Raw genomic sequence first — 25,760 nt, forward strand, 5'->3', positions numbered from 1 at the left:
AAAGATATTTGACCAATAGATTGATGTTTTGGCTCAACACACACACGCACACACACAATGTGGTTTGCACTGTTGCTGTAAATTGGGGGTAGCTTATATATTTTATTTGTTATTTATTATTACATTTATTTAAAATACATGTATTTATTCAAAAGAAGTCCTAGAGACATCCTGTTACCCAACTCATTTTGCATGCTTCAAGTAGTCTCTCTGTAATCAACAATGTCCTTTTTACCCCACAAAGTTAATTTGACAATTCTGTATTTCCTTATTTATGCTCCATGGCTCTGTTCATACTACATACCTATTTTTGCAGTATGCATTACTGTATTTTTTCTGTACGAAATATTATATAAAAGTTGTACTAATTACTGTATCTAACAAAGTGTGAAGCTCAACAGAGAACAAAGATAGAAACACTATTTCCCATGATGCAATGCATTCCAGTTGACCATATTCAGTGTGTCAAACATACTAGAAGTTACGTATATAAACTGTTATAGCTAAATTTGTTCAGATTTCTAAAAGATAAGACATTTCAACACAAAACTTGATAACAAGCACAAAAGTTAAATTCAGTGAATGATTAATTAAATAAAGTGATGAATTAAATCACTGCATTAAAATTAAACATACTGCTGCCACATGACAAAAATGCAACATACTACTACATTTTTTACAGTTTCATGTCAACAGGGCTGAGATGAAATTTCTATAAGTTATAGAACACACTCATTAACAAAGTTTAATGTAAATGTTTATGTAAATTAATACATACATATTCATGTTTATGTATATTAATTTAAATAGAAGTTAAACATAAATATATATTAACAAATTAAATTAGCACATTGTCATGTAGCCTTTAAGTAATTCTCAATTAAGTAAACAGAGATAAAGTCCGCAATTTACTTTCTGATACCACAGAAACAATGGTATCGTCACACTTGGTTGCAAATTACAGGTACTTCTGATATTCAAACTAGGTAGTTTACAGTATATACCGTGTGTAGTAAGTGCTAGTATGTCATTCCAAACATAACCTCAACAACCACTCTTTCTTTTTCCTTTCTATCCTCTGTCACTATCTCTCTCTCTCTGGCTTTGGCAGTGGAGATTGGACTCTGAACTCAACTTAGACACAAAGTTGGAGGATTTTACAGATGGTCGGGAAGAGGCTTTAGCATTTGAGGAGAGCCCAATTTCACACCGGTGTGTGTGTGTGTGTGTGTGTACCTCTAATCCACTGACTGCAGAGAAGGCCTGCAGCTATCCTGCTGCCCAGCACTGCCCACAATCCTGGCTGCTTCTACAAAGCCATACATGGTGCATTAGAGGCCCGGGCTGAAGGACTCTCTGCTGATATGCCGATAGGTGCTGAACAAAGAGTCCACAGGGAACCGCATGGACCCACACACGCCTGAACACCAGAGACACATGCAGTCACACGCCACGGCCTATTCACTGGGACCACACGGCCGCTGACCCGTTCACACCTCAGATCCGGATCATGCTAAAGGCCTGGTCACACTACACTACCATTCAAATGCAAAAGCCTATGGACTGGTTTTCTCTGTCTGTTGCTTTAGGCGTCACAGATCATGATAGTGCGAGTTAAAGGCTTGAGGTGTGTCGTTCCCATATTAAACAAGTTTTAAAGTCTGTCATGACCTCAACTAGGATGTCTATGAACCACGGTGAAAGCTATCTGTCAACATTCCCATTCATGACAGTCACTTGGTCATTCCAGATTATTATATAATATTTTTAGGGAGGCATGACATATCAGTGGTCATAAGCCAATAAAGTAGCCAAATGCCCACAATATTTCTAGTTGGCCTACATATTGAAAACACAAATCAATCTCAGAGCCTCTAAAACAATGCATTAAGAAAATTCTTTGTTATATTTGTGAAAGTTATATACATTTTTTTAACATTCATAAAAGTAAGGATTTTGTTTTATTTTCTTAAAAAAAAAAAAAAAAAAAATTGATTTATGGAATATTCAGAGAGCCAATATCAGCCGAAATGTGAATTTGGGTGCATCTGCATCACTAAATAAATATTATATAATAAATAATATCTTGCAAAAAAAAAAAGTAACAATACACGGTTACACATGAATGGCCATCAATTGAGTTTTTTTTTTTTTTCAGCAGTGGCTAACAATCATGATTTCCAGCCAAATCTTGACCACGTGGATTATCTTAAATTAGATAATAATGCTGGTCATGTAACAGCCAGGTCATTTTATTACAGCTAACTGAAATATGAAAGGGTCTTTGAACCTCTGAAAAAATTGCCTGAAATACAAAACTATGTTTCTATCTTTCTATATCTTTTAAACTGCCATAAAGAAGAAAGTCAGAGAGAGAGAGGAAGAAACAAAGAGAGGTATAGGAAAAAAAAAAAAAGACTTTTAAAACTCAGATAAACGTGTGCAATCTGCTAAGTGGAGCTGCTATCTAATTGGAGATAATGTGATGAAAGTCATTTTACTACATTCATTAAAGTCCTTTCAAATGTACATTTCTGACCAACACAAGGAGCTAATCTTCAGGAAAAGCTTGAGAAATGAATGGACATGGGAGATCATTACGATTAAAGCGTCAATGAGCCAGGCAGCACACGTCCTTCAAACAATCCATCATGCATTACATTCACACATTACTGCACTCACAAACCCTCCAGTATCACCAACACACCATGTTTCAATCGTTAAGTTTGAAGCTCAATCGATGTCGGTTATGATGCATTATATATAAATTCAGCTTGAGTTTCTCTTCATTGACATGTGATATTTTTTCCTTTTACTAAAGATTTCTGAGGAAAGAAACTTGTGCAAGTTACCTGTAATGATTTTGGTTCAGATTCCCCAATTACGGTTCTGTTGCATTCTCAATTAGACTAATAATCTAATGTTAAATTAATGTGTTCGTTACATTAATAAGAGAATGAACGGCAAGGGTTTTGGACGGGGAGTGACATTGACGCTAGAATGTTTTTACACAGTTCAGTGATGTGAAAGAGGTCAAGTAGGTTGACAAGAAGAATAAAAAGGATACGTAATCTCAAGGATGAGTCGTCTTTACAGACATAACAGGTTCCTTTTATTTTTATGTTTGTGCTTAAACCATAAAGATGTTAAACCAAAATCAGACATGACAGGTTGCCATTGAACTGCTTTTTCTTTCTTTGCTCCACGTACATGTAGTTTTAGTTGTGACGTCACATGCATCACACCTGATACACAACATTAGTCCTTTAGTACGAAAATCGCAGACAAGAAATCCTCTACAATTGCAAGAGTTTGTTTCAAAAATCTGACTAAGAAAGACAAAAAACATTTACGTTTTACACGTTTAAAGTTATCAACTTTAAGGATTAAAAGAAGCAGAGCCTCAAAGACAAAACTCATTGTAAAAAAATAAAAATAATAATAATGTATGTTGAATGTAAAGAAGCAGAAGCTGCCCCACTTGACCACTGTGCTATAACTAGTTTCACGAGACCAGTGGAAGATGAGAGAGAAGGAGACGAATATCTGTGACCTTTTTGTCCTTCACATTTGCCGAGCTTCAATCTGAAAGAGGGAATCAAACACACTGATCCGAAACTCGCTGTCAAACGCAGAGCCAGACATCAATCAATCAGTACTTTCATATATATATATTATTTTTTTTGGCCTCTCTTATCATTTGACCCATGTGTTATCCTGTTTCAGTGGCTTAAGAAAGTTGATGATGGTCAAATGTGTGCCTCTGCAAATCCCAAACACACAAACCAACTCACATATACAGTATACACCCCTCCCCCCCCCACCCTAGCCTACCCCACCCTGTTGTTTATATATTATATATATATATCTTAAAGGGATACTCCACTTTTTTTGGAAATAGGCTCATTTTACAACTCCCCCAGAGTTAAACAGTTGAGTTTTACCGTTTTCGAATCCATTCAGCCGATCTCCGGGTCTGGCGGTACCACTTTTAGCATAGCTTAGCATAGATCATTGAATCGGACAGGACCATTAGCATCTCTCTCAAAAAAATGACCAAAGAGTTTCGATATTTTTCCTATTTAAAACTTGATTCTTCTGTAGTTACATCGTGCACTAAGACCGACGGAAAATGTAAAGTTGCGATTTTCTAGGCTGATATAGCTAGGAACTATACTCTCATTCCTGCATAATAATCAAGAAACTTTGCTGCCGTACCATGAGTGCAGCAGGCGTAATGATATGACGCAGCGCCTGAAAATAGGTCTAATAGGTTAGACAAACTTAGTCCCGGTCACGTTGGAAGTTACCGAGCTGGGGACTATTTTCAGGCGTCATATCATTACGCCTGCTGGACTCATGGTACGGCAGCAAAGTTTCTTGAAGGAATGAGAGTATAGTTCCTAGCCATATCAGCCTAGAAAATCGCAACTTTACATTTTCCGTCGGTCTTAGTACACGATGTGACTACAGAAGAGTCAAGTTTTAAATAGGAAAAATATCGAAACTCTTTGGTAATTTTTTTGAGAGAGATGCTAATGGTCCTGTCCGATTCAATGATCTATGCTAAGCTATGCTAAAAGTGGTACCGCCAGACCCGGAGATCGGCTGAATGGATTCGAAAACGGTAAAACTCAACTGTTTAACTCTGGGGGAGGTATAAATGTGCCTATTTCCAAAAAAAGTGGAGTATCCCTTTAAAATATTAGACACACAAACAGAACGATAGACAGACAGATTTAGTCTGTTTCTCTCATGCAATTTTATTACACATTTCTTATTTTTTGTTTTGAGTTTTACAGACTCTTTTCATCCTCTTTCAAATATCATTTTGTTTCACAGAAGAAAGAAATTCATACATGTTTGGAGTGTAATGAACAGAACAGAATTTTCACATATGTGTGAGTAAACAGAACAGAATTTACATTTTTTGCATGAACCATAACATTAAAGCCTAATCCTGGTTAATGTTTTCTGTGTATACTGTATCATGTGAAGGCAGAAGGGCAGATATGCCTGAATCAAAGGATAAAACAGGGTTTTACAGAAAGTCCATCTCATGACAAACCTCAGACATGCGGTCCTGTCAAATCAATGCACAGCTTTGCCCTTAAAGCCTTAACATGTTCTGGAGGTTTACTTCTCATTTCTTACATATCTGACGTAAATTGTTGATCTGTTTATTTCCCGGAGCTTTGTCTCCAGTGATTTTCCAGCCAGTCGGAAACATGATGTCCGCTTTATATTACAGACTCGAGGAAATACTGATGTACAAATTGAAGTGAAAGGCCTGATGCTTAATCCTCCCCAGCACCTTTCCCTTAATAATGTTTCCCAAGAAATGCCAGAGAAATGCCCAAACCCCCCATCAGATACACACCAGCTCCACTAATTCCTGCCAGAAACTCACACTTCAATATGTCTGTCACCAGCTTAAGGTCAGTGTGTATGAGAAATATTCCCTGTAAATCTTAATATGAGTGAAAAATAAGTAACATCATCATCATCATCATAAGCTCAAGAAGTGAATTTGTGTCCAATCAACATCTCCATTGCAAAGATAAAGAAAACAAAATCACAAAAATGAGATCTCTTTAAGATCTCAAAAGACAATGAGAATGACTGAATGAAAATCAAAGACATTTCTACTGAGAAATCACGTGTCTCTTCTTCAGTTCAGATGAGATTTTCCAATCAAGGCAGAACTGGAAGATTGTATAATGGAGAACAAAAGTTTCATTTGTCTTCAAAAGAGATCTAAACAATGTCTCAAAATATGCTCAGATTTCCTCAATATGAATGCAAACATTTCTCATAAAAATCCCCCCTAAAATGTTAAGACCAGTGAAACGTCTGAGACAAGGCTGGAACTTCAATTAAGCATTGAGAAGTGCATCAATGAGTTCATATTTAAATAAAACATAACTGTGAACTCAATGTCTCAGAAAAAAACACTCTTCCTCTTCCTCACTTCCTCTTCCTCCGCTCCTGAATCTAAGTCTAATACTGATACTGGCTAAAGTCTCATTCATTCTGAGAAGCACTGGATTGTGTGTTTGTGTTCAACTCCATGCCTCACACACACATAAACAAGCTTAACACAAGTCAATATCCATATTCATTACATGCTAAGATTTCCGCTGATAAAATTTTGGAAGGCAGATTGGCGGTCTAACCCGTGAAACGCACTTAATTGAGCCGTATCCACGCCGGTGATGTTCGGAGCCAAGGTGACGGAGACGTGCGAGTGAAATGAGTGAATTCATGATGTTGCCCCTTCACTCTCTTTCTGGCTGTTTCCCCTTTTGGCAGGGGCCAAATAGAGAATCCCCAAGGCAGGAGTGTGGGGGGGGGGGGGGGGGGGGGGGGGGGGGGGGGGGGGGGGGGATACGAGCGTCTGTGTGTTGGGATCCCTGGGGGCTATTCTGAGCCTGATGAGGTATATAACCAAGCTGGAACCAAATCGCAAACTGGGCCATAACTGGGACCTCTGGGAGAACAAGTAGTTACACCCTTAGAGGCTTAGAGGCTAGTTTTAAAGTAGCTTTCCCAACACTGGTCTATACACAGGTATGGAATAGAGTGCCATGTTGAGGAAAAAAAAGGGAATATCTTTAAATATTTTATTTTGTTCTGATCTATATATTTGATGAGAGTCATTCATTTGTGCGAGTGTGTGTATGGTTGTGTGCATGTGTGTTAGTCTTCATTTGATGCCTGAACAATCAGATGGGCACTTGCATAAAAATGAATAAATAAATAAACTAAAATGACATCGGGCTCACCTCTTCCATGTCTGTGAGAGCCATATACCTCTGATTAATATGAAACAGTTTTTAATAGAGCCTTCGTGAAAACCTTTACTGATAATACACAGACACAACTGCTGTAGGAAAGCAAACAACTTGAATATTATTTATGTGTATAATATAGTATTTTCTAATAAGGGTTTGGGTTTTACAACGTTTCTCAAATTACACCATTAATTTCTCCTTATTCATATTTGATTATTAATATACATGAATTTTGACTGACAGACACCTGCACACACATCAACTGCACACTCAATCTGACAATCGCAGCTTAATTTTATTTATAAAAGTCCCCGCTTCAGACTAAACAGGTTCTAAAACCCTCCACCTAAAAGGACAATTGTGTTGGTCAGAGGTTAAAAAAAAATACCTAAGAAACTCCTTAAAGTGCCCCTATTGTGCTATTTTAACAGTTCCTAATTTTGCTTTGGAGGTCTTCTACAACAGGTTTACATACATCAAAGATAAAAATAAAAAAATGCTTTAATTTTCTCAAACTAATATTGCTGCATCACCTCATTTCTCAAAGAGCCTGGAAATGGTTCATTCAAAAATTCTATCTCTTTAAACACTGCCTTTCTGAGAGTATTCTATGCTCTGATTGGTCAGACAGCTCAGTCTATTGTGATTGGTCTGCTCTGCTCTGATTGGTCAGACAGCTCAGTCTATTGCGATTGGTCTCCTCTGCTTTGATTGGTCAGATGGCCCAGACTATTGCGATTGGTCTCCTCTGCTCTGATTGGTCACGAATCACTAATGATATACGATACGAACAGTAACGGTGGCATAGTTTTGTTTCTGTATCAATTCCAGCGAATCCTCATCCTTATGAAGTGAATGCGAAGTGGATTCGCAGCGCTGAAAACAGCATCTTCTCAACAAGTCGACAACACAAACCAAACTCTTCCAGGCCTCAGTTACAAGTAGTGTTTGAGAGCGAGTAAAAATAAACATCGTTCACGGGCAGCCAATGAAAACATTAGGCTGGCTTTATGCAAATTTATTACATTGTTACGTTGCTAAAAGGAAGTGACTCTGAAATTACTGATGACTCGCTTTATTCAGTTCAGAATCAGTTCTTTCTTTTAGGAGAAGATCTTTTCATTGATCTTTAAACCTTTAAAGACCTTTTACATTTACAAACAGCTATATTACACTGCATGAAAGGTACAATAAAAATAAACGCATAATGGGGCACTTTAAATTAAAAATAAAATAGACAAATTGAGACAATTGTTGAAATACAGGAAGAGGATAGAGCTAACATTGATAGCATATCTCAGAAAATTTGGTGTCAATCTGAGCCTTTAATCACAAAACTTGGTATCTTGATTAATCTGAAAACAGTTTGAGATCTCTTCTGAAACTCAGGAAGACAAAAGTCAGATTACTAGGGTCCTTTTCTCAGGAGAAAAAAAACCTCCTATTATTTAATCTCATTGGTGCCTTGAAGAAACAATTGAGATGTAAAAGAGATCTCATTTGTGATTTTTCCTTCCTCAGGGCATGCAGTATCAGACTTTAAATACGGATGTTCCAACCTTCCATTTCTGTTTTGATCAAAATGACGCCAGAGAGAGATAGAGAGAGAGACAGAGAGAAAAACAGAAAGGACCCAATCGATGATCTGAGAGTCTAAACTAGATTTCTAAGCAGTTTGCCACTCTCAGCAGCAAGATAAGATAAACTTTCTTTGACCTGAGCGATGAAGTTGCCATGGCGATCAGGGAGTACACTTTCCCTATTGATATTACGCTGATGTAACAACAAATAGAACCAGATCGCATGGCCGATAGCGCTGATTAATTAATACCAATATCGATCTGTACAAGCAAGACACAAGGCTATTAACTCTGAGGCTGAAAGTCAATTGTTACCTGGAGCTCAATAGACTGATCACTGATATCACAGCTAAATAAACTAAACAACGGACGACACAGATTAGTCAAGTACGATTTCTGCGATTTGATCTTGTTAGGTCCTTCAAGACAGAGTGAAAGAAAAAAGTTGACTTAAAGGGACAGTTCATGCCTCATGCCAAGCAGAAAAGGAGAAACCAACCAACAAATACCATTGAAGTAGTTGAAATAGCTCAAACGAGTAATTCAGACTATATACAGTACCTTTCAGAAAGTTTGGAGTCAGCAAGATTTTTTAAATGTTTTTGTTAAATGTTCACAAAGGCTGCATTTATTTGATCAAAATACAGTAAAATTAGCAATATTGTGAAATATTAAAATTTCTTTAAAAAAATTATTTAACCCAAACTTTTGAACATAGTGTGAATAAAATATTTATTTAGATTTATTTGCATAATATATTTATATCATTTGTATACTTTTTTAGGTTTTGATTTGAACAACATAAGGGAGAGTCAAAATCTTCATTTTTGGGTGAACTATCGCTTTCATCAAGCTCATCAATTGTGAGGAAAAATACTGCATGATTACCAACTAACAGGTTTCTGAGAATTAATGATTCGGGATTAAAGCTAATGTGAATCTGAAGTGACAACCGTAAATTGATGAGTTGCTCTCTTAAGATAAAGATACTGTTTAAAGCGTTTTTTTTTCTGTACAAATATCACAGCCGAGGAAGGCAAACTGTCAGCTCTGGAATCATTCGTGAGGAATTCAGGAAAAAGGAAGATAAAGAGGAAACTTTGACAGGAAATGACCTCCACCTTTTGAAACCGCCAACCCTGATGCATCATAGACTGTTTTCCAACACAGCGAGAGAAACAGACAGACAAACTGACAGCGAGAGAGAAAAGGAAAAGGGGAATGTTCAGAGAGTCAAAAATGACAGCATTCCTCCTCTCTAATGATGGATGTGCAAACTCTTTACACACATCTGTATTTTCCTCCCAGGAAACGCAGATGGTCACTCTACATACACACTTGCTCAATGAAACTCTCACAAATGAAACCAGTGACAATAACAAGACCTGAAGCATACTCGTAGGCTATACTTTACATAAACGCAAAGCTACGAAAAGCTTCACGATTACATGTATTGTTGCATTTGGAAATTATTCAGATTGTAATTCATAACGAAACCCATGTTGTCTTGCATTTTACAAACAGTTTTCTCTTTAAGGTAAACCATTTTTTTTCTCTGATTGCTATACGTTCAGAAATGCATCAGGCTTTTTTTCTGGTAATTTTGTCATTAAAACAGCTTCCCTAGTTTTTTATTCTTATTCTTATTTTTAATCCATGATTTTTTTTTTACGAAACAACATAAGTGTCCAGTTGAGAACAAGAAAAAAAGTCAACAAAACAAGACAAAAAAAAAAAAAACTAACAAAACAAGGGTATTTCATCCATTCCACGTACAAAATATCATAGTATATAATAATAACAAAAGATATTCAAGGGTTTAACCAAAACAAACCCCACTCTTTTGCTTGATATTTGCTTGAAATTATATTTATATTTGAACACAACTTGTCCACTTAAAGGGATAGTTCTGTCATAAATTACTCGCCCTCATGTCGTTCTAAACACGTAAGAGTTTCGTTCATCTTCAGAACACAAATGAAGATCTTTTTGATTAAATCTGAGAGCTTTCTGTCCCACCATAGACAGCTACACAACTACAACTTTGAAGCTTATCAAAAGTTCATAAAGAGATAAAACTAATCCATATGAATTGAGCAGTTAAGTCCAAATTTTCTAAAAGACTGGATCGCTTTATATAATGAACTGATTGAATTTAGGCTTTAATTCACATATAAACATTCATCAGTTGTGGTAAACAGAAGCTCAAGCATGTTTGGTTGACGTGCGAGAACCAATGAGGTTCATTCTAGTGTTACGCATCACGTTTGAGCTTCTACAAGAACCAATGAGGTTCACTCTCGTGTTACGCATCACGTTTGAGCTTCTACAAGAACCAATGAGGTTCATTCTCGTGTTACACAGCACGTTTGAGCTTCTACAAGAACCAATGTGGTTCACTCTCGTGTTACGCATCACGTTTGAGCTTCTACAAGAACCAATGAGGTTCATTCTAGTGTTACGCATCACGTTTGAGCTTCTACAAGAACCAATGAGGTTCGTTCTCGTGTTACGCATCACGTTTGAGCTTCTACATGAACCAATGAGGTTTGTTCTCGCGCGTCAAGCCGGTTCGGTTGAGCTTCTGTTTATGTTCGCTGATCAATGTGAATAAAAGACTATATTAAATCTGTTCATCATATACAGCAATCAAGTCTCTTCAGAAAGTTTGAAATAAACCGCTCAATTAAAATTTTTACGATGAATTTTACGACTTTACGATCTCTTTATTAACTTTTTTGAAGCATCAAAGTGGTAGTTGTGTAATAGTCAATGGAAGAATAGAAAGCTCTCAGATTTCTACAAAAAGATCTTCACTTGTGTTCCGAAGATGAACTAAAGTTTTACGGGTTTGGAACGACATGAGGGCGAGTAATTATTGGCAGAATTCTACTGGGTGAACTTAAGTATTGAGGCAGCCACAGGAATGCATGTATTTTGAATGCAACAACGCGATTGCAATACATCGACCAAGCATTTGCATTTGAGTAATTGATAAAAGCAGAAGATTGAAAAATATTGTCAGTACATGGGAGCATTTGCTTTCTATAAGTTTGTGGATACAAATGGCTCCTTCAGCTTAGACAAGGCAAAACTACTCAAGCTGTTATTGGCAGCCAACAGATGTCGAAAAGGAAAGTTGGCATCCAGCAGCTATTCGTCATGAGACAAATCTATAAGGAAAACAAAAAACTGCACACTTTCATCAGTGGAATCTAACAAAAAAAAAAAAGTCAAAAATATGAGAAAGTCCTCTCAGAGGAGTTTTATTATTACCACAATGACATTCTCCTCCAAAACCAATGAATGCTTGAGCTGGTTTGGACAACAGTTCAATAGAACACAATACACACACACACACACACAGTCTTCACGCGTCAGAATTTCCCCGGTGATGAAACACATCGACCAGACCGCAGACACAAAGATGTAAGCTCCATATACATTCAATAATTTGATAAAACAAAAAGGCATAAAAATAGAACAAAATATACTAAACTGACTGACTGGTAAACCACAGAATTCAAACCACACAGTTTCATCTCCAACATAAACATATCCATGCACACACACACACACTGACATGTTGGCAGCCAAGTCAGCAAACACTCTCACTGCACCATTATAAGTTGAGTCTGTGATAAACCCCGTCCAGAGATAGACGTGTCACCTGATAGGCCTGACGGAGCTCTCGTATGACATCATCATCTTGCTGGGCGGAGCCGAGATGACAATCACACATTCATTATGAAGTAATACTGACAGTCCATTACACACATACACTGACACATAGCAACAACAAACCTCCACCCGAGATCTCTGACTATTATTTTCCAACACAGAAAGCTGGCAAATCCTCCATATACTTCAGTTCGAGCGTAATAATCATTTGGATTGGCACTGGATCGCGAATACACTTTTAAAGTACTGTAGCTATTTCAGTCAGACGTTTCCTTTGTCAGCTGAAAACTGAGAAACAGTGCAAATTGGTTTGGAAGAGGCTCAAAAAGGTTTGAAACAGTCCGCTCCTGACCACGTTGTTGAATTGGTTAGAATTAGTTTTGCTCCAAAACCTAGTGAACATCCTACTTAGACAGCATTGTAAGGCATTGCTGCTCATTTGCATAAAGTCAAATCGCCAACAGTTGTTTGAAATTAATGACTTTAGGTTGCTACAAACTGCTGTCACTGTGATCGTCCCTTTGGATCTCTCATTAGGGAAAAGGCAATCCTAGAATGCACTGCGACAAGCTCAGTGAAAAACAATATGTTGATTATTAAATACCAAAAGTCTAATCTAATTAAATACGTACTAATGTATCCATGCTAATGCCAAACTCTACTGAAAGCAATTGTGAGAGCTATTTGTGTAGCACTGCTAACATAAATTGAGACAAAACAATTAATTTTTGAATTGGGGGGGGGGGGGGGGGGGGGGTAAATATTGGGGAAAACAAAAAGGGATCATGCTCCTTTTTGTTTAAAGGTATTTAATAATTATAGGATTTAAATGGAATAAAGAAAAAGAAAGAAGATAAAGAAACAAAAATAACAAAAATGCATTGTATGATATTATGACCTATTCAATTTGAGCTCTTTGCAAATTAAATTTGGGTTAGGGTACCCTAATATTCCTGAAAACTGCTCTGTTAATGTTTCTTGTTGTTATGAATTACATCAAATCTAAATGGTAGCCTTCAATTCAAAACTGCAACAAAATTTGACCAAAAAAAGAAGTCGTCAAAAAAGAATTGTCAAAACCGTTAAAACTGAAGTGTCACACTGAAATTCATGTTCAGAGTCTGTGAGCAGTAAAGCCCGCCTTCTTTGATTTGATTGGCCAAGTCCATCATCTTAACACAGACAATCGCTGTTAGACCACTGTGGCAAATCAGCCTAAAAATATAACTTTTTAAACTTTTAGCCACCCTTACAACAAACAAAGCGGCGTGTAATGAAGTGCAGACGAGCAGCATCAACAACATCAAATACCGGCTCTCGAAGTCTATGGTGGTGACAGCTGTGACGCTAGCGTCGCCAAGGTCACGGGTTCAATTCTCAGGGAATGCACGAACTGATTAAAAGGACACCATAAATGCAATTCAAGTCGCTTTGGATAAAAGCATCTGCCAAATGCACAAATGTATTATGATACCCATGTAGGAAGTACACAACAATGCAGCTCGCTGGCTTTGGAAACAGAGCTGAAAGAGAAACCGTAGCATCTCACAAAGCAGAAGTGATGCTGCAGAGAGCGTGAACAGATGGAGAGAGGCTATACCCATCACCCCTGCCTGCTCTCCAACCCCACATGTGCAACACGAATGGCTATTTTACAGACAAATTACACCACGGGGCATGCTTTCCATTCCCCAACCTGTGTATCTGCCCTGCCTATTACAGCGCCAACAGGCATTCCTCAACGCAGACTGAGACATCACACTCTCCTGCGAAGCTAATCGAGCTCCATCCAAACACATCAGCCATATTTTCATCTCTTCCTGTCATAAATTTTCGCTGGCCCCGGCTCAGCCCGGTTAACAATCGCCCCAATTTATTGGCATATTGGCATGAGGTGATAAGGGCTAAAAACAACAGCGGCAAGCAGCCGCTCGTGAAGATGAGCTGATAACGCCGATATGAGCTCCCATACAAAACATCTCACCCTCCATCACCTCTCTATCAAACTCTTATTACGATGAGAAGGACTGAAAGAGGAGAGGGCGAAGAGGGGTCTTCGCTTCGCCGGTGGGGGCGGGGACCAAAACTAACGCAAAAATAAATATTGATAAAAAAATAAAAATAAATGGAATCAGATGTAACGTTTCAGGGCCAAAAAAACAAGGAGGAGAAATACATAATTTATCACAGTATTATCGGGATATCCAGGCAGCCTAATCAAGGAGCGGTGGATGACTATTTTTTGCCTTATCATCCAAAGTGGTGGAAACGGAGAGGGAATTATCAGCCGGCTGCAGATTGCTGGGTTGGAATTTTAATGGTAATAATCGTGGCTCTGATGGTATATCTCCCCGCCTTATCTTTCCCATTATCTGGCCCTATCTCACAGGCATCGGTGCAAATTAATGGTGCTTTTTCAGCACGGCCTTTTTATCATTGCTCAGAGAGCACCCAAGGGGAGAGAATAAGCAAAATATTAAAATACTGCATAAATCACAATTTTAGATAACCGTCCAACGTATGGAGGGGGCGTACGGTGCCCAACAACCTTTTTGTCCTTTAGAATGACTCGGTCTCTCTGTTCACTGGATCTCTCTTCCTCTTCCTGAAGTGCCGGAGAGAGGAACTATGGGCTTCGCGTGACCTTTCGGAGCCAGAGACAATACCCTGATATTATGAATGCTCTAGTAACGGAGCTGTGAGAGCTGTTAGATAACTCAGACCTCAGTTTCCTGGACGTATCAAAAGGGGAAATCGTCGCAGATCGATTTGCATGCAAACGCCTCGGTCAACAGTTTAATGACTCCAGCTCATTTCTGGTATTCTGAAGCCGTCATGCTTGTCGAATGATAAGAGAAAGTACCACATCAAACGAAATACGACTGAAAGCCTTCAATCGTATTTGTGTTTACTGTACTGTACACTGGTACAGTCAAACAACATTTGCTCTCACGCTCTCACTGCAATACGTCTTAATGTTTCAGTGTCTGGATTATTGATATATTTTTTCAAAAGTTACATTTAACTTTAATACTAAAATACACGAGCTCAAAATAGCACGCACCATCTCATGCGCGCGCACACTCAAAGAGAAGCATTTTCTTTCACTAGTACACACTCTGCATGACACACACACGAATATCGAGCAGCGACATTAATAAAAAAGTATATGGCTTTCAGAATTGTGCAACTAGTTCATCTCGCTTGTTCTCATCCCCTTGGCTCAGTTTAACCTGTTTCTAAAAAAACATTTCACAACAGAGAAAGAAGATCCTTCATCCTTCCTCCCTGCGGTCCATACACACACACACACACACACACAGGCTGCTAAGGGCCCAGACCAGCGATCGCACTTCGACTCCTTCATTCGCAAAAGATAAATGCCACAATAGCCAGCTCATTTAATTATTGTATAAAAGACAGAACTGCAATTTTATTGTCTGATCTTTTAACTTCCCGAAGTGCTAAAAATATTCAAGTACCATCATAACAGTGTCCAAAAATAGGCCTGAAAAATGGAAATGCTCAAGCTTCTGATGGTGTATATTTTATGAAACACATTATTTATTTAACTCTGTAGAGCTCTGCAGATTATTCTAGGCTGAGATGTGTCATATTCATTAAATATGAAATTTATTTTAGACTACAGAAATACTTTTGGAAGGATGCATTCGAAGAATACAATTAGCCTATATTGAGTAAAAATGCAATATTTAATTTGCTTACATTATAGAAAATATATGTATCAGTCTGTGTGAGGGATTTTGGGCAATATTTATTTCATGATATCAATATCAGATTCTAAAAAGACCCTTTTTACAAGAAAAGCTGGAAATGTTTTAAAAACTGAGGGACAACTCAACTATCAGCATTTATTATGCGTTCGAAGCCACCATAAAACTAGAACAATTGTAAAAATTAAATCATCGCCTGTTAATCGTGGAAAACATCTTCACATGCCCAAATACAAAAAGACTGAAAGATGAACTGACTCAAAACACATAGTCTCACCTTTTTAAAGAATCAGCTGAACATAAAATTACAAATCAGTGCAAGAGATTCTATGAAACTTTCAGCACTAAACAAACACATGCATTACTATTATAAATGCACTTCAAAAAAAATAAACAACAGTTTTTTCTATTCTGCCTGAAAAGGTTCTATAAAACTAGAATATGCATTAAGAATAAATAAATGCAAAATAAAAGCATAATAAGCAAGTCTTTAAATGTCACTAACTGCATCATTATGAAAAACATCTCCACATGCCTCAACAAATTAAAAGAAATACTGAAAGATAGACTGACTGTCAACAGACCCTCTGAAAGAATCATCTTCAAATCTAAAACAACTACTTTAGTCAGTTCCTGTGGTTGTCATATGAAACTTTCAGCATGAAATAAGCACATCTCAATAAGAATAAAAGAATATTAACGAAGAATGTGCAAAACGAAAGCATAACAAACAAGACTTAAATATCTTACATTGATCGTATCACGCGAAAAATAAGTCGCATTAAATACAAAAACACCGAAACAACAAAGATAATTTAAAGAAGGACTAAAAGAAAGACATTTGTAGCTGCTGCTACTATCAGTTGTGATAATAAACTGATCGATCTCTGTCTCCCTTTCATCCAACTTTACTCCGCCTGGTTTAGAAACAAATAACAGTAATAATCACAAACCGAGTAACTTACGTTTGATTTGCCGGGGGTTGCTCTGCTTTCTGCGGGACATGTTGATCCGGATGATTATTGATTATTAAATATTATTATAGGTTGTTATTAGAGGTTATTATGGATCATCCAAGAACCGAACGGGTCGCAGAAGGAATGAGGATTATTATTCACAGGCTCTTGCTCTCACACGCGCGTCCCCCTCGCTCAGTGCGTGCGTGTAGCCTATATGTGTGTGTGTGCGCGCGGAGCTGCGGTCCGCTCGGACTGACGGCAGAGGGGAAGGCGTTTCGCGCTTTTGTTTGAACATGAAGTTTGATCCACCGCGGGCGCCGTACACACACAATCTTTTACATGTATGGCTGTTAAACTTCACTGTTCGTACGGATTATTGTTCCAAAAAGCACTAAACTGACGCCAAACGTGTTCATTATTTTTAGAATTTTCAAAAAAGTTATTTAAAAGGTTTGATAGATAGAAATCTCGAATAAAAGAAACTTAAGTAGCCTAGCCTATTAATGATTTAATTTATTTATCGAGTATAAAGTGTTCCTACTACCTAATAGATATGTGCATCGGAAATTACAATTGTCGTTGTGACAACCCTAGTGAGGAGTGCCTCGCGCGGTTTTTTTTTTTTTTTTGCCAATCAGAAACGTTCGTTAGCCTACCTGTCAATCATCCGTATCCGGGTTTGCTAAAATCTGATTGGCTGCCATTATTTGGAGGGCGGGGTTTTGGAACAGGTGTGGTTGAAGTTAGAACCACGCCTACCTAAAGTAAAATAGATGTTTGCTTCTTGCTTTCTAAATTACACCAAGCATCCTTTGAAAGCACCACGTTTTAGCATTACTTTAAACCAAACTAGGTAGCCTTCTTAAAGTAGCCTAAATAATAATTAATTTATATATGGGCTCGGCTGACAAAAAAGGCTAGATTTTTGGCGCTTTTGACTGTCTCGTGCCTTTCTGCGCGTTCACGTCGTCCTGACTACTTACATCTACCTTCGAAGCTTTTGACACACTTGACAGAATTTATTTTTCATAAACTTAAAAAAAAAATTTGACTTGAAATTAGTTTTGTTGGCAAATATGAAGTGGCTTTTCTTTTTTATGAATGTCTTAACAAATGTTTTTTTTTCTCTCTCTCTCTCTCTCTAATTGGATGAGTCTGAATGGTTATTGAAGTCACATACTAACTATACTAAGTTATACTAACTTGACATTGTCTCAGATTCATATGCCATTTCTGTGCATCATAAAATACTCTCTGACCTACACATGTCATCCGTATGAAACTGTAGTGTGTGGGGAATCTTCTAAATTAATTTTGATGGCACATTTTTGTGTTTTAGAGGAATATTTTGTGAATTAATTTAAAATTGTTATTGATTCAGTGCAGTTCAGTTTTATTTCTAAATCACAATACAAATCACTCTACAGTATAAGAAAGTTACAGAATGATTGCCCTATTCAGAAAGAGTGTCATAACTCAGTTATTGAAATGTATATAAATGTTAAACAGGTCAAATGATTTTTCCAGTCGTCTGTGATTACTGATTTTTTTTTGTAATAATTTAATAGAAATTGCACTATTAAAAAAAAAAAAAAACTATATCCAAATTTCCATGCGTTTTCCAGGACAAGAAATATATCTATATTTTTTAAATCAATGAGGCCAACCTGAAATTAAAACAAATGCTAAATGAAAACAGTGCATTTTAACCTTAATACTGATCTTCAACTAACTCAAGACTCAGTTTGCTACTTTCATCATGCATTTGGTCAAAAAAATACATTCATATTTATTCAAAAATCCTGCAATGTCCACGTCACAGAAAATCTCTTTACTCAAATTTAAAGTATCATTTCCTAAACAGTTTCAGGGCCCGGAAATCACCACCTTCAATTAGCCAGTTGAACTGCCAAGTAAGACAAGCAAGTCGCCTGTGAAATTATCTTGTAACCCAATTCCGGGACTTTGGAACGGAGTCTGAAACTACGGCATAATTTCAAGGGGTTAACTAGTCAACAGAGCTGCACCTTGAGGAAACCTTTATCTGCCTCTGTGCAGTTTGCTTCTGCTTTCACCAGCCATTACACTCTGGCAAGAACTGTGCTCTTCCCAGCATCCTCTGCTCCAGCGCTGGCGGGCCGTGAGCTTGAGCCATGAAGGAGAATAACGTTAGCTATTCAGAGCTGAGTTCTATAGTTCTAGTTCAGATCTAGTGGTGAAAAATCGATATGTTCAAATTTTTATCATTTCATTATGTGTAATGGTTTAAAGCTCATGTTCATTAGTGTTTTCTACAACTTGATTTCTGCTGTCTACTCTGCAAATTAAAAGCATTAATTTTTGTGACGCATTCAAACATTGCTCTTCATTGATCTTCCCACTCAACCAATGGTCTGAGTTTGGGGTGAGACTAAACATTCGGCTGAACCAATGGCAGACAATCCTTATTTTTTGCAGTTGCATGTGGTGCCATTAGTGACACACTGAGGCTCCTGCCAACAGTAAACCATGAAATTAAAGGTACATTATGTTACTTTTGGCCGTCTTGCAGTTAAAAAAATCTGCTTGCATTTTGGAAGAACAAGGTTGTGGTTGTGCTTCGACTCTGCGTGACTGTCCGGATGAATTTGGTTATCCTACTGCTCATAAAACATTCACTATTAGGCTTAATATAGGCCTATGTAACCAGTTTAGATGGAAAGGATCTCAAGCTGACCAGCTGAAGATGTTACTGTATATAGACACGGTGCATCCTTTAAAATAAACTCCAGCACAGCGCTACAATAACCATTATGAAATGACCCTTAACAATAGATAATGCTTTACAATCAACTCTGTTAGAGAGCTACATATGGCAAATAATTTGATCAATAAAACACCGTACTAACCTGTTGAATAATAAAAACGCCATCTCTGCATCACTTCAACAACATTTCAAATCCCTCAGTTCTCGCCATCTCTGAAAAGAAAAGAGAATGTTGATTCTTGTTCAAATAACTGTGTTAAGTGATTATCCTAATTAATTATTTATTGTTCATAATATGAATCATATTTATATCTGTCACATGTGCATATTATTCCAAATGGTTAATATTTTATCAAAATGTAATACCATGTAACTTCCCATTGAACACAGATTCAAACACATAAAAAGTAGAAAACGAGTCGCAAGTGCAGTTTCGTGTTTTAAAAATGAGTTGTTTAGCACACAATGTATTTCTCCCTTCATTTTATAAGTGTTTTTTTTTTTTTTAGGTAAAGAGAATTTTAAGCTGGTTTTAAATGCAAATAACATTTCTGAATCTCGATCGATCGATATTCTCATCTCATCTTTTCTAAACTCATGGAATTCTAAATTACTAGACGACGGACAGTTTGTGCAAAGAGAAGGGAGGTTGTACTTTATCAAACTGAAAGTTTACAGTCTGGACCTACAAAGTCATTCTGACATTTCTGTAAAAAGCTATTCATTTCCATGTTAAAAAACACATTATATTCTTAATTCACTCACAGCTGTTCCCTTGAACTGTGCACCCCTGTGAAACAGAGTAATATGTTGCATATATGTTCATGTCTATTGTGTGTTTGTGTGGTGTTCATAACATTTAATTCTGAAGGCCACAGCTGTTCCAGTCTGTTGTTTGGTGTAACTCATGAATAAGGTTGACTATGACTTCTCTGCCCCTCTTTGAGCTCCTGTGGCAGGTCAGGGGCAGCGCGTGTGCTTTGTATTAACCAGCACCTCCAAATTAATTAAGTGACCCTGGGCAAGTGCAGGGCCACCCAGTCCTTTCTGTCTTCTCATATCGTTCAAGGTTAGATTACGTCTGGAAACAGGTTTCATTTCTTCAAAAAGAAATGAACACACATATGCAAAGAAGTAAAGGCCGTTTTCAACCAATCAATAATTAAATCAAAGTGTTTTGCTGTAGGAGATTTAACTGCAGGAGGACGCAGTGTAACTGCGACGCTATATCGGTCACCGTGATCAGAAAACACTGCTCTTTCTTAATTTAGCCTCGTATTTTGTTTCAGGGTAAGATTAAATTAATCCACACACACATGGCTGTATAATAGTATACTGTATAATAATGATTGCTAAGGTGTTGTTCATCCCAAATTCAAACCACAAAGAGACATCCACTGCTGCATAGTGCATACATGTAATGAAATATAGTTGGCAACACTGCATTACTCAAACCAATAAACCTTCCAGGCTGTTTAATGAGATGATGTTTGGTTATTCTGAGATTATCATTCTACTCGATTGGCTGATTTACAGTGGCCACTCAATCTAATGTCAGTTTTGACTAATGTCAAAAAACTACTACAGGTGAAACTCGAAAAATTTGAATATCGTGCAAAAGTTATAATTTTGATGATTATGGCTTACAGCTTATGAAAACCCCAAATTCAAAATCTCAGAAATTTAGAATATTAAATTAAATCAATAAAAAAAAAAGGATTTTAAATACAGAAATGTCGGCCCTCTGAAAAGTATAATCATGCATATGTATATAGTTATATATACTAAATATATTAGTTTCACCTTTTAATTTGAATTACTGAAATACACAAACTTTTGCACGATATTCAAATTGTTTAAATTTCACCTGTAACCCTGTTGATGAGTAATGACAATTTTCTGGTTTCATTTTTAACTGAATTTTGAGAAACTATATGCTCATTTAAAGTTAGAAAACAATTTCATATTCCCGTAATGTTTCTTATAGTATAGTAATTTCATGGAAATCATATACAGTCTTTCATCACAATATCACAACGACATTTTTTTTTTGCCATGACATCTACATCTAACATGGAAAAACCGATTAAAAAAATATATATATTCCTATTTTTTTTTTTTTTTTATTTACTTTAATATTTAATATTAATATTTCACTTTTTTTGTGTGTGTGTGAATATTGTTTGAATTGATAATCAATTAGTGGAGTTTTTTCCTGTATCTTTTCCATCCTGAGTTTCTTTCAAAAATCAAAAATAAAAAGCAAGTTGCTTAATGACATCATTCTCCAGGAAGTGACATCATTTGTATACTATAGTGGGAGTGGGAGGGGGAGGGGAGGGGGGCAACAGCATAAACATTGGTTAGTATTAACAATGAATTTAAAGAATTCTGTGATGTTAAGTAACAGGAATCCTCAGCATGGACCATTAAAAACTCATATCTGTTGATCAGACTTCTCTTCTTTTAATCAAACCGAGCAGCAGAAATCCCTAAAGTTCAGCATTTGACATTTCTCATGCCAAAACACTCCAAAAATAGGCAGATGTTGGGGCTTCTTTGAGCGTAAATTCAGAGAGTCCAGCTAAAATTGTGAACTCCAGATTAATTTCACACCACATCTCGATCCCTCGGGACCTTTGCATGCGTTGGATCTTATTCTCGCCGCCGCGGCGCCTTGTGTTGGTCGTGCAATTTGACTGACAGGTACAAATCTGTGTGAGGTGGAGGGCGCCTCCATCACGGGCTGCAGCAGATGGTTGAAATAATTAACATGATGCTGTTCTCATCGCAGGGGAAATCAGTGGCATGGAGATCATGCCGCTGCTACTTTAACACACATACAGTGAGGAGTTTAATGGTAACATTAAATGAAGGGATTTAGAAGGCATATGGGATTGTGCTGTGATGATAAGAAATGCACAGTCATTGACTTGCAGCAAAACATGTATTTCAGTGGTGAAGATCAAGCCAATATTTGTCCACTTAAAAAAAAAAAAAATGTTTTGCCTGGGTGCCTGCAATAAAAATCTGATAACATCTAAATGAAGTCAAAAGTATTACTTTATCAATCTGACTACATAGGTTACACTAATGAAATAATGGATCAGGGCAAATAGAAACAGCTCTTTAAAGGAAAAAACAGCACATTTTCACTTTTCACATTGCGAAATCACTGTAAACGAGGTGTGTGTGTGCACAGCTAAATATATCCGCGTCGGCCTCCAGCACATTTAAATATGATTTACTGCCGTCTGAACTTCAGCATCAGCATCGGCGGTGGCTCTTGAAGACGCAAGGCTGACTGTCTGCTCTATGATGCCACACCAACTGGCATTATGGGACTGGCTGCTATCCAGAGGAGGTGACGAGTGTGTGTGTGTGTGTGTGTGTGTGTGTGTGTGTGTGGGCGCTGTTAGACAGCTGGAGGAGTGGACGGGCATCAAGGCCATGCATTCATGTCCATCTGCTTGAAAAGAGATGGAAGGTCTAGTGTTGATACTGATAAAATTAATAAAGACCAGAAGATACAGAGAATAATATTGCTGAGAAATGACTCACAGTGTAAAAAAAAAAAAAGTGTAGTCAGGTAACCTAAAAAAAAAGTGCTCTGTGTGGTAAACATCGGAAATATATTTACATTTATGTATTTAGCAGATGCTTTTATCCAAAGCGATGGATAAAAAATTATAATATTCATAATATATAAAATATTATTATATTAACATATATATATTGAAATATGAATATTATAATAGACACTTAAAATTATATATGCAATTAATCTATTTGAAGTCAAATATATTAATAATAATATTAATGTAACTAAATCAGCGACTATATTATTGCACCACTGAAAGTTGGTGATTAAATCAAATTACACTCTTAAAAAAAGGTTCCACAAAGGGGGTTTTCGCAGTGATGCCATAGAGGAATATTAAAATGTTCTAAAGAACCTTTTTTGGCATGTGTGGTTCCAGGGAAAACCTTCAACATTTATGGAACCTTTCCATTGCATAAAAGGTTCTTTATAGTGAAAAAAAAGGTTCTTAAAATATTCTTCACATTAAGATAAAAACGGTTCTTTTAACAACTGTTAAACCAAAAATGGTTCTTCTAAGGCATCGCTGTGAAAAAACCCTTTTGGAATCTTTATTTTTAAGAATGTAAAGAACCTTTCTTTTTAAGAATGTATGTAAATTCACTTTTTATTGAGCAGGATCATTTCTCTCTGATTCTTATCAAAAGTATTTTGCCTAAACTAAAACCTGAAAGCTGGCAATTATAATATTTTGATCCTCAACATGTGTGTCCCTGTCGCTCCTGTCGATAGTGTGAGATTATTTGATCATTAGTGCTTGTGTGTGTGTGTGGCGTTCTATAGAGATGCAGTGTGTATCTCAGTATAGCTACAGCATTATCAGTGTGCCATGTTCCCGCTGGTCATGGCACCGTGCCCCCCTCCAGCATCCGCAGCGTGCCAACAGATGTCTGCGAGCGTGCCCGCTTCTCCACCCCTCCTGCCAACCCTCTGCCCAGCAACACACTTACACACTTCTGCTGCCACACACCTTCTTCTCCCCGGCTTCTCTGTGTTGTTCCTCCGTTTCTTTGTTTTCTCTGCAGTCGTCCTTTCCTCTCTTTCACTGCTGATTTCCATCCCTCCATTTTGAAGCTCTTCTTCGGTTTGTGTGTTGGAGCTGAAAACAAGTAAAACACACAGAGATGGAAATTATTTGACATTCTGTGAAGAGGAAATTGTTGGAATAATTATAATAAATTAGTTACAAAAAAAATTGCCTTTGTAAGGACATACTCATTCTGGGAGAAGGGATTTGTTTGTTTGTGTCAAATATGCAAATCAAAGATGTAAACAGTGTTCTAAAATGATTCTTTTTCATCTCTTTCCCCCCAAAATATAGGTATTATTTATATTATCAGCAGAAACACAGATTATACCCCACTGTCAGATTTCCCCTGAAAAAATTCAATAAAAAAATCACTTTGTAAAACCGATTCATATTTGACTGATTCTTCAAGAATGTTTTTATTGATTTTATATATATACATTTTTTTTTTTTTTTTTTTTTACAGTCTTTTAATTAATTTCTGCATCTGTGAATATCTGTTGCATTTGCATTTAACAGATAAATTGGGAGATCATCAAAGTTATTAATATAATCTATTTATGGTTAATAAACATTTTAATAATAATAGTTATTATTATAAAAAATCATAAAAGGTGTGAATTATATTTGAATCAATCTCATAATCACAATTCCACTTTAATTGGAATTTAATATTTACCCCCAATTTCAAGAACCACTAGAAATTCACATAAAAAATATGCACATAGTCATAACTGTAAAATAAATTATATAAAAATAAAATGGAAAATAAGCAATATTAACATTATTCCTTAAATATATACAGACAGACAATGCTGATCTGTAGACCATATTTCTTAATATTTATTTTATTTTTTTAAGCAGTAAAAATGAAAAACGGATTCGTTTCAATATGACAACCTCTTCTAACACACACACGCACCCAAAACATTATTGTTTCCTTAATGAGCTATTTATACCTGCTCTGACCCATAAAAATGACTTTTGTTGCTGTCAGGTTGATTCAGTCATATTAAATAACATTTCTGGTTATTTTAGATGTTACCACTTGAAGCAGATTATTTTAGGTTACCTGACAAAACTTTTTTTTTTTTTTCAGTGCAGGCTGAAAGCAATGACAGCAAGAGCTGTGAAATATCGCAACACTTAAACATTTAACAGCCACTAGACGCATTTAGAGAGAAGCAGATGTTCTACAGTTACGTAACTGACCGTTTTTGGGGACAACGACAATTGTTCTGCACGTTTAATACATTTTTAATCAGAATAAATCACTGCTTATCAAGTTTAAGTAAACCGCACGACTACATTTTCAAGAAAGAGTCGGGGAAGAAGCCAATCCTAAATGCAAACCCCAAAAAGATTATTTTGCATCCTGACCAAAAGAGAGATTTATCCTTTATTTTTTACCAGCAGATCTTTCAGAGCATTTTTATACTGTAATCCAGGCCAAATCATTGTTATTGTGCATATATATTACAACCACGAGCAAATGATCAACCTCTTTATTTTTATCCAAATCCTATTATGTCCAGTATTGAGCAAAATATCCTCCCTAAGGGATTTATTTGCAGTCTTCCCTTCCGTTCAGGTTTGCGAGGATAATATTCAGTGGATATCAGTCACAAACGGCATATG

The 25,760-nt window shown here is 36.8% G+C and overlaps 1 protein-coding gene across 3 annotated transcripts in view; it reads right to left on the reverse strand.

Moving 5' to 3' along the window:
• Positions 1 to 24,093, reverse strand: part of zfpm2a (zinc finger protein, FOG family member 2a) — a 167,933-nt gene extending 143,840 nt beyond the window's left edge. The window contains exons 1-2 of one of the 3 annotated variants that reach the window (XM_084386173.1): positions 24,066 to 24,093; positions 19,637 to 19,707 (exon numbers count right to left, since the gene is read on the reverse strand). In XM_084386173.1, the coding sequence (XP_084242299.1) occupies positions 19,637 to 19,667 (31 nt within the window). In that variant the 5' untranslated portion in view covers positions 19,668 to 19,707; positions 24,066 to 24,093. Of the gene's footprint in view, positions 1 to 16,754; positions 17,003 to 19,636; positions 19,708 to 24,065 lie in introns of those variants that run through there. The other 2 variants (XM_084386172.1, XM_084386175.1) reach the window with 2 other exon arrangements.
• Positions 24,094 to 25,760: the final 1,667 nt, after the last annotated feature.

Source organism: Rutilus rutilus (assembly GCF_951802725.1).
Source record: "Rutilus rutilus genome assembly, chromosome: 17".
NCBI classification, from domain to species: Eukaryota; Metazoa; Chordata; class Actinopteri; order Cypriniformes; family Leuciscidae; genus Rutilus; species Rutilus rutilus.